We start from the raw sequence: 13383 nt of genomic DNA on the forward strand, positions 1-13383 counted from the left end.
TTTGATTGATATTGAGTGACCACCGGTAATTCATCCTGACCTGGTTACATATGGGGCTGTTGTCGTTGGCATCCATGACAGTGACCTCCACAATCACCCGGGAAACAAATAGGCCATCACTGGCTGTGATATTCAGGAGATATCGATCTTGTTCCTCCCTGTCCAGCGGCTGCTTCACAAACACCTTCCACTCTCCCTGCACTGGAGCTAGCGCAAACACTCCCTTAGGGTTCCCCCCTGAGTTAAAAAAACAAGACAAACATTTGTATCTTCAATTTTTCAAAATGATGAGAAGAAATATGATGTACTATATGGGTCACAAGAGATTATTAAGTTATAAACTGTTCCGTGGTCATCTCATTTTATCCACTGGTATATCATATCCTAAAGGCTGGAAGTTTTCAGCACATGAAAATCGAAATGCTTTTTTTCATTAAGATAAAGAGAGCCAGTTCAGAACTACAAAGATAGGAGACGTTCCTTGAATGTGTGTGTGTAACACTTAGCCAAAAGTTTTGGAAAACATTCCAAAATCAAGGGTATTAATTGTTAGGTAATTCCCATTTGCTTGAGTGTACATTTAACTTGTCACGGGGAGGATCAAGGCAAGGCAAGTTTATTTATAGAGCACCTTCCGTACAGGCTTTAGACTATGTTTGAACATTCCTATGAAAATCAGATGCCATTCAGGTATGATAGCATTAGGACTGATTAAGGATGTTTTGTTCTGGATCAAAAATGACTCTCCTGATTCATTAGTTTTGCATGAGCTCCATCATTCCAGAGAATGCAGTTCCACTGCTCCACAGCCTAATGCTTGTGGCCCTTACACACCCTTCAAGCTGAACTTTGGCATTGATCATGGTGACCTTAGGCTCATGTACAGCTGCTTCAGAGAATCCAATTAGATTTTATGCTTTACTGTGGACATTATACATGCTGTGCATGCACCCTTTAATATATGCAATAAGTGCATTTAAAAGTAGCACAAATCACTTTATACGAGGTTTTACACTAAATAGTGTACTTGGAAATATAAAGTAATTCTGATTCAAACATAGATTGTAAATTCCATCCCAAGAAGTACTTTTCAAAAGCCAATGAATGCTCTGTGATGCAGTAAGTTGTGGAGGAAATGAAGGAAAGAGACATTTATAGGGTGTTACAAAAAGGAGCAGGAGATTGAGTCATAGTCTGCCTCTCTTAATTATTAAGATAACACATTTTGAGTTCAGTACATACTTTCAACAAACAGCTGGCCAGACCTACAAAGACAAATGGGTGAAAGACGAATTAGGTGTTCCAAGAACCAAAAAAATTAATGGTTAAATTGAATAGTCTTTTTATTTAATATTGTGCACAAATGTCTCACCCATGTAAATATGTATTTTTTTCTCACCATTTTGCTTATTTGAAATTTTTAGTGTAGTAAAGGCACAAAAAATGTAATTCAGTGCAACGACTAATTAATCTTGCAAAAGATTTAAAACTTTAGAAGAAACTGTACTTACTGCTTTGAATTTTCTGTGCCTTGCTTGTGTCTAGGGATTTTGTTCATTTGTATACAATACGTTTTTGCTACACATTCTATTCTATTTAAAACCCAATCAAATTCAATTTTCTATGAAGCAGGCTTAGATTGTTATTTTAAGCAAATGTTTCTGTTGCACTGTATGACAATTTTATGTTGCAATGACATACTCTAAAGTAAGCTGTTACATCAGAAATTTCATGACTTAATTTGTTTGTTCTCTATTGATTAAAGTTGCAGTAGTAGAATGAAAATATGCCACCAGTGGAGAGTATGTGTTATGGTATTACTACATAAAACCTGAAATCATTTCAAGTCCTCAGTTATAGCAAGAGAAATGAGAAAATGATTGCTGTTAAAACATTTCTATATTCACAAAGCATTTCAATATTAAAACATAGCTAATGAAGCCATCATAACAACTTGTAAGGCACCAGAACAGCGGGGAAGTGTTTTCCTTCAATTTCTCTCTGCACCTAGCTGATCTCTCTAACAGATGAGCGCATGTATAAACAACAACATACTTATTAATATTAATTATAATTACTGCTCTTATTTAGGAAGCCCAGAATGAAATAATGTGGTTTTAATATTTAAATATTAAAAAGTCAGCATAACAAATGTCAATCTCAATTTAGTACAACACAGAAATTCTGTTGTACTGAATGAAAGATATTTTACTTTAGCACATCTTACAGTTATCCCAGCAGTTAGCCAAAGCTAACACTGATTTTAGCTCAAAGACATTCGTAGACTTATTCACATTTAAATGTTAATAACCTTGTTTGTATACAAAAGTAACTGCAATATTATGTTTTCTGAGTTGTACTGAATGACAGTCAATTTGTTCTTTAACATACTGTGTCAGTAAAAAGACATTTTTATCAAATAATGTTGAAATAATGTTGTCTGTGTGCTGAAGGATCTCCAGGGGTCTTGTTGTTACAATTGGTTACATGACTGCAGTAAATTGATCTCATTTCAAAATAAGGGTCTTTATTAACGTTGTACTGAATGACAACAGAAGACTGGGAAAATAGGGACAGAAAATGTCTTGAATATTATTAATAGTAAAAACACAACTGATGGAATATCATTTACTATGTCACACATCATATTTGTACAATGATGCAAAGCAGTAATGAGTTTTTTTCCTTAAAATGTATTATTTTTTTCTTAATGTTTTATTCATTGAAGATGTAGGAGGACAGTTATGCTGAATGACATTTTGGGGGTTTCAAGGGTTATTTTTTTTTCAAAAATCATACATTTTCTGTAAAGATTACTTTAAGTTTCAGTAAATATTCAGTCACTGCAGGAGACATTAGGACATCAGATTAGAAAAGGTAAGATCTTTAAATGTAGTCCTCCTTCCCCTAATATCTGTACCCAAATGTCATAAATTCCTCATAGATACACTCCAATAAGGCCTTCTCAGGGGGAGCAGACATGTTTACTGCAGCAAAACTGTCTATTAATAGCATTGATTACTGAATTAAATTTGGATGAGCAAGTATTCACAACCTTTCTTTTTTTTCTTACATTGCATTTTTAATGTTTCTCTATGATTCTAGTTGGAGAAAATTTTTTGTTTTGTTTTGTTTTCTTAATTTAAAAAAAAGTAAAAATAAAGACGGTGGTGAAATAAATGTGACTAGTGCACATTCATCCATAGTGTATTTCAAAGACACCAAAAATCTTTTAGGTAAACATGAACACAGGCTGTTACTGAACACAGACCAGATAACGTGAACAACTCCATAAAAAACATACCTGAAGTACTCAGAGTTATTAGAGAAGCTGAGCAATATACTGAGCTTAATTCTGACAATCTGCTCACTCTTCTAAATGGGCTTTAAACAAAGGATATGACACATAAAACAGATGGCTTTTTACTTGTATTGTTTTTGCTCCCTCGGTTCATTAAATTAAACCCTTTCAATGTGATTATCTTTTCCCGAGAGCCTCCAGCAGTCATAAATCATGTCCTATTTTAATACACACCTGTAATATGGAAGCTGACGAGCCTATTCTGATCGGAGGTGTCCCAGTCTCGGGTGCTGAGTACAGACACGACTTCTCCAATTGGATCGCTCTCCCTCACAGCCCCCCTGTAGTAGCCCCTCTCAAAGGAAGGAGGGTTGTCGTTGACATCAGCAATGGCAACCGTTACCACAGCGGTTGAGGAGAGAGAGATTAGCTCTCCTAAATCAGATGCAACCACACTGAAAGTGTAGGATGGACACGTTTCATGGTCCAGGTCACCAGTGGTAGTGATCCATCCAGTTTTGCTATCAATTGCAAACATGGTTCCAGTGGTAGAAGCTCTGCCGGAGGTCCGGTCCTTCTCTTGGTTCAGTGTTGGCCCAAGGCTGTAAGTGACCTGTCCATTTGAACCCCAGTCTGGATCCAGAGCACGTACTTGGATTACTCTTGTGCCTACCGGCATGCCTTCCATAACCATAGCTATGTAAGAGCTAGTCTCAAAGAATGGCTTGTTATCATTTACATCCAGCACTTTCACTTCCACGTCCACTACTGACATAGATTCAACCAAAGCTTGTCTCATGGTGGCAGACACTTTAAAGCGGTAGATGCTGACATGCTCATAGTCAAGGGCATTTACAAGCCTGAGAAGTCCACTCTCCCTATCCACTAGAAACGTCCCACCTTGGTTGCTCTCCATGGTCTCACCGTTTACAACAGCAAAAGCTCCTGTTTGACCTGGGCCTAGGTACACTGACCCTAACACTGTCCCAACAGGTGTATCCTCTGGAACAGTAAAAGAGTACTGGGGCTGAGTAAACGTTGGTATGTTGGCATCTGGTGGCAAGACATGGATAAAGGCAGACACCAATGAATGCTTAGCAGGTACTCCTCCATCTGTAGCTTTGACAAAGAAGGAAAGGACAGTTCCTCTTAAATGAGCCATGCTTCCTTTTGTGACCATCCAGCCACTGTCAGGTTCGATCTCTAGCACATCCACTAAAGGCAGCCGTGCCTCACTGTACAGGGAGTAACTCACTCTGCCGTTATCTCCAGCATCTGGGTCTTGGGCCTGGATCTGAGTCACTAGTGAACCCATGGCTATGTTAGCCTTAATGCTAACCCTATACTCCACAGCCCTGAAACGTGGTGCATTGTCGTTCTCATCTGTTAGCATGACTCGGACTGTACAGAATGATGCCCGTCCTCCTCCATCCAGAGCCATCACTGTCAGCACAATGTCCCTGTTTACAGGATTCTCTCTGTCCAGTTTCTGAGCAGTGGTGATCCCTCCATCCGCTCCTATACTAAACTGCGTCTTCCCGAGGTCATTGATGAACGAATACATGATCTGACCAAAAAGCCCAGAATCTTCATCTGTGGCCCGCACCTGAATTACTCTGCTTCCTGCAGGTGCATTCTCTCGCACCTCAGCCAAGTAAAACCTTTGGCTAAAGACGGGGCTATACAGATTAGCCCCCAAGATACGTATGTTAACTTGTGCTGTGCTGGTAAAGACCCCGTCTGATACAGACACGTTGAGGATGTAGGCCTGCCGCATGACTTGTCTGCGCTGGTTCGACAAGGAGATGACTCCTGTCTTAGAGTCTATAACAAAATTCATCCTGTCATCTCCTGAGAGTATGCTGTACTTTAGTCTGTCAGCATCTGAACTATCTGCATCAGAAGCTTGCACACAGGTCACAAAGTGTCCCCTGGGAGCCAGTTCACTGATAAAAGCCTCATAGAGTGGTTGGTTGAAAGATGGAGGGTTGTCATTTGTGTCATTCACAAAGACAGTGACCGTGACCTCGCTGCTCTGGGCTGGAGAGCCGCTATCTGTGGCCTGAATGACGAAGCTGTAGAGCTGGGTAAGTTCATAGTCCAAAAGACGGGCTGTCAAGACAAGACCACTGCTGCTGTCAATGTGGAAGTAATCGGTGCTGTTGAAAGCATCGGAAAGAATCTGATAGCGAATGACACCATTTTTTTCAGAATCTTTGTCTGTTGCCAAGGGCTGCACCACTGCTGTACCAATCATCGAGTTCTCAGCCAGAGTGGCAGAATAGGAAGCTTTTTCAAAAACAGGTGCATTGTCATTCACATCAACAACAACGATGTCAACATCCACTTCTGATCGAGCTCCTGTTAGAGTGTCTGTGGATCTGACTGTTAGCCTGTAATAAGACATAGTCTCATAGTCTAAAGGGTAAATGACACTTATCACACCACTGTCAAAACCAATGTCAAAATTAAGAGAGGAATCGCCATCCACTATAGTGTATATGATGTTCTGTCCTTCCGGACTTGTAGCATTAATGCTTAAAATAGGGGTGGACACAGCCATGTCCTCTCTGACAGAAATGCCATAAAATGGCTTGTCAAAAACAGGCATAGCTTTGTTAACTACTGTGACTGGAAGCTCCACCGCAGTGAAAAGTGAAGGGTAGCCTGCATCGCGAGCAAGAATGACAACTGGGTACTCAACATTGGACAAGTCTGCTACAAAGGCTTTTTTAAGGGTGAGTTCACCAGTGACACAGTTGATCTCAAAATGTCTGTGTTCCTCTTTAAGCTCGTAAGAAACCTTCCCATTCATCCCTTTGTCCAGGTCTGTGGCTGACACCTGGAATATAGATGATCCTGTCACAGCATCCACTTGCACTGCAGCATAGTACGGAAGGCCAACAAACTCAGGAGCGTTATCATTAACATCTCCCACTTGCACTTGGACCGTCACTCTGGCAACCCTCAGTCGGTCATACTCTCGGCTCACCTCCACTACCAGCTCATAGAACTCCTGTTCCTCACGATCAAATGGGACTCCTGTGGTCCTTATGACTCCAGACGTGGGTTGGATAGTAAAGCGTGCCCCTGCATTTAACAATGCATATTTAATAGGTTCATTCACACGGTTTCCAACAGCGTTGACCACTGTCACCACCGATATGTTGGAGGTGTTCTCCAGCACAGAGGAGGAGTATGAGGGTTGACTGAAGAGGAGGCCACTGTCCATAGCTTCTCGCACTAACACGGTCACAAGAGCTGTGCTTGAGTAACGCCCATCTGTAACCTTTACATTGAATCTATATCTGTCTTGGGACAGTTTGTTGTTTCTGACTGTGAGGATGCCAGAAGTGGCCTCAATGGCAAAATGCTCCAAGTTGTTGTCAACCAGAGAATAGGTGAGATCCGTACTCAAACTGAGGTCAGGGTCAGATGCTTCAACCCTCAAAGCCTCTACACCAACATAGGTTGGAAGCAGCAATACAGCATCATAGGCATCTTGAGAAAATGTTGGTGGAGAGTCGTTGACGTTCACAACCTTAATCGCAACCTCAGCTGGACTTTCTGCAGTCAACTGGGGGATACCACTGTCCCTCACATTGACACGGAAGTCAAAGCCATTAAAAGTCTCATAGTCCAAGTTGGCGATGGTCCTGACTGATCCAGTACCAGAGTCCACAGTGAAGAACAACTTAGCATTATCATCCACAATCTCAAAAGCCATTAGGGCATTCTGGTTTCTGTCAGCATCAGTGGCTTGGATCACTAAAGGGCTTCCATCCTCGCCTAAAACCACACTGTTGATGGGGGCTGCCTCGCTAATGCTACCAGAGTAGCGCAGCTGTTTAAAAGCCGGAGGATTATCGTTCTCATCCACCACCTGGATGTTAACTGTTGCACTGGAAACAATCCCTGCCATGCTCACAGCTTGGATGATCAGCACATAGGATGTGGTAGTCTCAAAATCCAAAGATTTCTGGGTCGTGATTACGCCTGTGTAGCGGTTGATTCCAAATTTCTTCTCAATATTCCCCTGCGCAATATCATAAATGAGTGCTGAGCGGCTTACTGCACTGATATTAGTGACAAATGTTCCTATAGGCACGTTCTCAGTTATCTCAGCCTGGTACTCCAGCTGTGTGAACTTTGGGCTAGAGAAATCTGAGAGTGAGACAGTGATCCTGGCAGTAGCTGTAGCACTTAGTGCTGGAGTGCCTCCATCTGTGGCACGCACGGTGAGGATGTAGTGCCCAACAGATGTGAGGTCCAGTTCTCTGGCCACTGAAATGATGCCAGACAGTGAATCAATTCCAAATGCCCCTCCAGTGTTGCCTGAAAAAGAGAAGAGAGCAAAGTAGAAATAGGTCATTGACACAAATGGCGGCATGAGTTACCCATAACAAATACATACACAATGTATTAACAAAACAAATTAATTATAATGACAAATTATTTGCATTCAAATTAAAATAAAATAGGTCAGAAATATCAGAAAATCACCTGCTTCGATTGTGTAGACCAGCTCCCCATTTCTGCCCGTGTCTCTGTCTAAGGCTGTCACATGTATGACAGGTGTCCCAGGAACAGCAGATTCAAAAACAACCTCATCATACACTGTACGTGAGAAAAATGGACTCTGATCATTGGCATCTTCTACATTCACTATGATCCGAGCCAGGTCTCTGTAATATGGAAACTCCTGGTCTTTCACCTAGAAAATAAAGCAGGACAGAACAGGTACAAGAAAAAGCCTGAGAGAGACAGAGTTGGAAGTGTGAAAAACATAGTTAGGCAGAAAGAAAAGTAGTAAAAAAACAGTTAAAATATTAGGTCATTAAAATGGGAAAGGAGAAACTGAAATGGAAATATAAATATATAACATCTAAAACCTGTAAGTGAGAGAAATTAAAAGAAAAGGAACTAAATATAAAATGAAGAGGATCAAACAAAAATAAAAGCATAAAATTAAGTTAATTAAAAAATCAGGAGAGGTAAAAATAAAATGCGAAAACATTAACAATGCATGCACCAACAATGTGCTAACAGCTAATTGTAATGAATCCCTACTGCTTTACTCTTACGTCTCCTCCTCCACCTATATCCTCCTCATCCTACAACTCTCACTCCTATTCTTTTTCTTCCTTCACCTGTTCTTCCTCTCTTTCTTGACCTCTTCTTTCAGGTCTCTCTGAACACACTGTTGCAAAATGTAATGAACTGCTTTGGAGCCCTTTTATCTATCCATTGGAGGTTCGGATTCGTGATCAGTTTTGACTCTTTGTGTTTCCACTTATATAACTGTGTGATAATTGTGCTCAAGCTGTGCTGACTTGAGTGAACAATATTGAATGCAAACGCATTCTAAATTACCACATGGTGTAGACAATGATAAATGAAGGGATTAGTGTGTGGTGAGTTTTGCAACAACAGTTCAAGAAATCTGAATCATTCGTCAAAACATGGGAATAGTGTTTACAGTTTAGGGAAATGGGTGTTTTTGATGAATGGTGTTATGGATTTGAATTTTTAGCTTAAAAGCCTGGTTTGAATGTTTGAGGAAAAAAAAGCAATTGGGAAATATTGTATATGGCATGTCCATAAGATATGTATAGTGTTCTCACCATAATCGTGAGGATGTGCTGGGTGCATGCCTCATAATCTAAACGGTCAGCCGTGTACATGACTCCGGATCCTGGATTGATCTGGAACATGCGCATGCTGGCTGGATCCACACTGCCGTGGATAGAGTAGCTGAGCTTGGCTCTTTCATCTCTGTCTGTAGCTTTAATGCGCAGAATCTCTGTGTCCACTGGAGTGTCCTCGGAAATGGATACTTCATACGAGGATTGGGAGAACACTGGAGCATTGTCGTTGCTGTCCAAAACCCTGATATAAACCTGGAGATAGAACCAACAGGCTAAAATATCTGCATTATCTCATAATAAAACGCCATAGAAAAACAACCTGTAAAGAAAAAGCGCCTAGGTCAGCTGTCTCTTTATATACCTCGAGCTGTCACGTCCTTTAGTGTGAATATAAAGTGGTGCATTTACAATAGAAAGGCACCAGAGGAATAGTGTTCTTAGAGGAATATCAATATGGGAATGGCAGGAAGGTGGGCATATCTAATATGTATGATGAACAAATATACAACTTTTACATAAAAATATATTTCATTAAAATACATAAGTGGGATAAAATGAGCCAATGGGTAAGTTGCCCCCCATTGCATCTAGGCAACCATGAACTTTAATTGTCATGTGACCATACATTTTAGAAACAATATTTCTGCCAGACGGTGATAGTTGGAAGCACATGGGAGGGGTGGTAAGCATCAATTTATTATTAAAACCGGTTAGATGTATTTATAATAAATGCTTTTGATTAACCAGTGTGTAAAACATTTAACTAAATGTTAGCCTGGATTCCACTGCCCTTCCAACATGGCAGCTCTGGGGCACGTCAAACGCAGTGGGGTAAATTGAGCCAGTAGAGTGCTGTGCTGATGGAGCTCTCTCAACCTTAAAAGCCTGGAGGAACTGCAAGGAGGGGGTAACAATTCATCAGAAGTCTTGATGAATGGAGTATTGAATAGTCATTTGCACTAGATTTCCAGCTGTAGCCCTTGGTTTATTAGCAGTTTCCAATGTGACAAAAGGACTGGTTTTGCACTTGACATACGTCATGTGAATGTTAATTTGGGCATCAATTTTACTTTTAGACTTTTAAGTGACAATTTATATTATTATTTTTATATATAATTATAATTTATCATAATTATTATAAATGATTTATTTCTAATTCAGTTTGTATGTAGGTTAAGTAATCTTTCTGAGAAAGGTACACATTTTGTGTTGAACATTTTGTTTCAGAAATGCAAACAAACATTACATTTTTTTATTTAAATTTTTAATTTAATTAAAATAATTTAATTTATGGTCATTTATATTTAATATTTGATTCAGATTCAGTTAGATAATATGTTTACCCCCAGATGGTGCAGCTTAAACACCGACTTTGATCAACTTTCCCCTAGCCTGGGAAAAATAACCACAGGGACACCTTTTTTTTTATAAGAAGCCATATTTTTGGAACTTTTTTCGAACACAGCTGCATTCTGATCATTTAAGTTGATAGGAAATATCCTGAAATTAGTTTAGATACTTTGTGCCTCATTCTGGCTTAAGCTGATGACCACATAAGGAAAAATGGCTCATCTAACCACACTCTCCCTAAATGAAGAAGTAGGGTGGTGGCTTCGAAAAGTGGATGGGAAAATATTGTACAAAGTCACATAGTGAAACATCAGGTGTTTTTAAGCAAATGACACTACACTTTTTTTTTAAAGATTAGAGTTATATTCAGCTTAAGAATATAACATGTTATTTTAGCATGAGAAACTACTTCAGAGAAGACTATTCATCCAGTAGCAGTGTGTTTAATGTGTTTAAAGGCCTTTCTTAATATAATAATACCTGTGTGGTCGCTGTATTTGTCCCATCAGTCACCTGGACGGTCATGTTGTAGACAGACTGATTCTCTGCATCCAGAGGCATTGCTAATACTACAGTCCCCATTCCCCTGTGGATGTCAAAGGGTCCTTCATAGCTTCCTGTTCCAAAATAAAAAAACAAACACATATCAAATGGGAGCAGGATAGCATCTTTTAAGCACAAGAAAGTCTTTTGCGTTTGGCATATTTATGATGTCAGGGTTTAGCTAGGGTGGATCAACGCTATCATTCTACCAATATCATGATTGGTTGTTTTTTTTCCGCTTCCCTGGGAAAATCGATTTCCATGTTGTGCAGCCATCATCAAAGTTTTTTTTTTCCACAGATTTCATAACATGAGCTGCTTTATGCTGCCATCTTTCTCATCAGCTACGAGGCTCTTATCGCAATCTGCCACAAAACAGCTGCAGCAGGTTCAGGCTCCTCTGCCGCGCTTCCTCAAATCATTAATTCCGGTCCACTCTGAAGGATGAGGGCAAACTCTCCGGGCATTTTTAGTATTCATTGCATGTATCTTATCCAATTCCACTCAATTTCCACCGCACTTTACCGAGATCAGAGGAGCCGGAGTCTGGCAGGTGTCTGAGTGTTCACTGTTTACTGTAACAGGAGTTGGGCTTTTGCCCCAAGCAAGTGGAGTTCTTAAAGGAAGCCTGGGAAAAAAGTGGAAGCTGGATAAGCAGACCAGTAATGGCTAATGCAAAATGCAAGCAAAATAAGAAGGGCATTTTTTTTTCTCCCTGCCTGTATCAATTGCACAGTTTCTAACACTGGAGTTCTAAGATCTCTTGTGATGTCTTCCACCTTTTCAAATCAGATAAATGAAGAAGGAGAAGTAGCAGGAGCAAGAGAGAGAGAGTGTGAAAGAGGCAGAGAGAACACTGACGATAATCGCCCATCCATGCTGAATTAAGACTAATTGGCTGATTTGTCATGGGAAAGCCTAAAATTTGGGTTCAGAAAAAAAGCCAGTCTACCATCTGCATACAGAAACCTTGATAACAAGGCAAAGCTGATATTAAATAAAACACCAAAATATGGCCAAAAAGCATGAATTATACATTAAAAATAAATAAATTCACAGACATCCAAACATCCAAAGCAGATTATAATTTAGGAGTGGATCATTCAAAGCACTGCAGTGACACTGATGTGGTAGTGGTGTGTTAGTGTGTGTTACGCTGGAATGAGTTTTTAAACACTTCACCGTCACTGCTGAACCAAGAACAGCCTACCAACCAAAACTATTCATCCAAAAACATTATGTGGGCATCGTCTCGTGACCAGTGACCAAAACAGAGCTACTGTCTCTAACTTTCCCTCTACATGTTAGGTGTGTCTTACAGAGTGGACAGTGGGTGGCCACTCTAGCAGCACTTTTCTGTCTCATCCACTCGTACCAGCAGAAAACACTACACATCACCATCGCATTAGTGTCACTGCAGAGAATGCACCACCGCTCAAATTATATTTGATGTGGGTGCCCTGTGGGGTGAGTAGGGTGAAGGATGGAAAATATGTGCAAAAACAGAGTTTATTTCTATGTAATATTTGATCAGTGCATGTGAGATCCAAATCCCTTAAGGTTACAGTTTAGCTTTAATAGCTCAAAATGGTCAAGCCTGAACACATGTGTATACAGATAAAGGCATCCATTATTAAGTTTACATTAAATTATATTTGTATATTGTAGCTCCTGTACAAAACTAAAGAAAAATTTAAGTTAAGACCACATATGGGAGAACATGGGATATTTCCTAATGCATCCCTTTGCAGGGATCAGTAGCTTACCAATGATATCAAACCAGAATGGTGTTTCTGTTTGCCGGACAGTGACAACCCCCACACTTTCGGACACTTTTGCACTCTCTGCTACTGTAAAGTTAAAGCTGGGTGCAGTGAAGCGCAAGGCCTGCAGAGAGGGCAGGGGTTTCCGGATCCACTCGATATGCAGCCGTGCAGTCGACCACTTCTGAGGACTCCCATTGTCTGCGGCTTTTATCTGCAGAGGACGGAGGATGCATAATAAACGAGAAAAACTGAGGTGTACAATAGGTTGTAAGAGCCTTTGGAAATAGAATATAAAAGAGTCTGTGATTGAATTTATAGTGATACTTCAGCTAAAACTGACAAACTTCATCTGTTGTACAAACATTTCTCTTTAATGCAGGTGTAGCTGATCAGCTAAGATGGGATTGTGTCTGAAGTCTAAACCAATTTTTTTCTTTTGTCTTGGTTTATGGCACGAATATAATTAACTAGTCACAGAACTGTATGACCAACAATGAGAACAGCAAAAGTTGCAGGCAAATGTTTGAATACCTCTGGTCAACTTCAGATATTTCTGGCAAATGGAATATGCCATTTTCAGCAATGTTTAGCGCATATATGTTTAGCGGTATATATATATGTGTGTGTGTAATTTTTATTACAATTTAATTTTAGAATTTTACATACTGAAATAACCTAAACATAAAATGTGCTATACCATTTGCACAGGCCACTGCATTTTGTGGGGTTTTTTTCCCAGCAAATACTTAAAATGCACAAAAGTGTGTTCGTTTGT

At 40.0% G+C, this 13383-nt stretch overlaps 1 protein-coding gene across 1 annotated transcript in view; it reads right to left on the reverse strand.

Moving 5' to 3' along the window:
• The window catches only part of LOC136675188 (protocadherin Fat 3), a 104057-nt gene that overhangs the window by 55043 nt on the left and 35631 nt on the right, over positions 1–13383 (reverse strand). Inside the window, exons 6-12 of the mRNA XM_066651615.1 lie at positions 12548–12819; positions 11562–11587; positions 10780–10916; positions 8926–9201; positions 7805–8015; positions 3536–7636; positions 41–237 (exon numbers count right to left, since the gene is read on the reverse strand). Of these exons, the coding sequence (XP_066507712.1) occupies positions 41–237; positions 3536–7636; positions 7805–8015; positions 8926–9201; positions 10780–10916; positions 11562–11587; positions 12548–12819 (5220 nt within the window). The remainder of the gene's footprint in view (positions 1–40; positions 238–3535; positions 7637–7804; positions 8016–8925; positions 9202–10779; positions 10917–11561; positions 11588–12547; positions 12820–13383) is intronic.

The sequence above is a fragment of the Hoplias malabaricus genome, chromosome 18, assembly GCF_029633855.1.
Source record: "Hoplias malabaricus isolate fHopMal1 chromosome 18, fHopMal1.hap1, whole genome shotgun sequence".
Taxonomy (NCBI): Eukaryota; Metazoa; Chordata; class Actinopteri; order Characiformes; family Erythrinidae; genus Hoplias; species Hoplias malabaricus.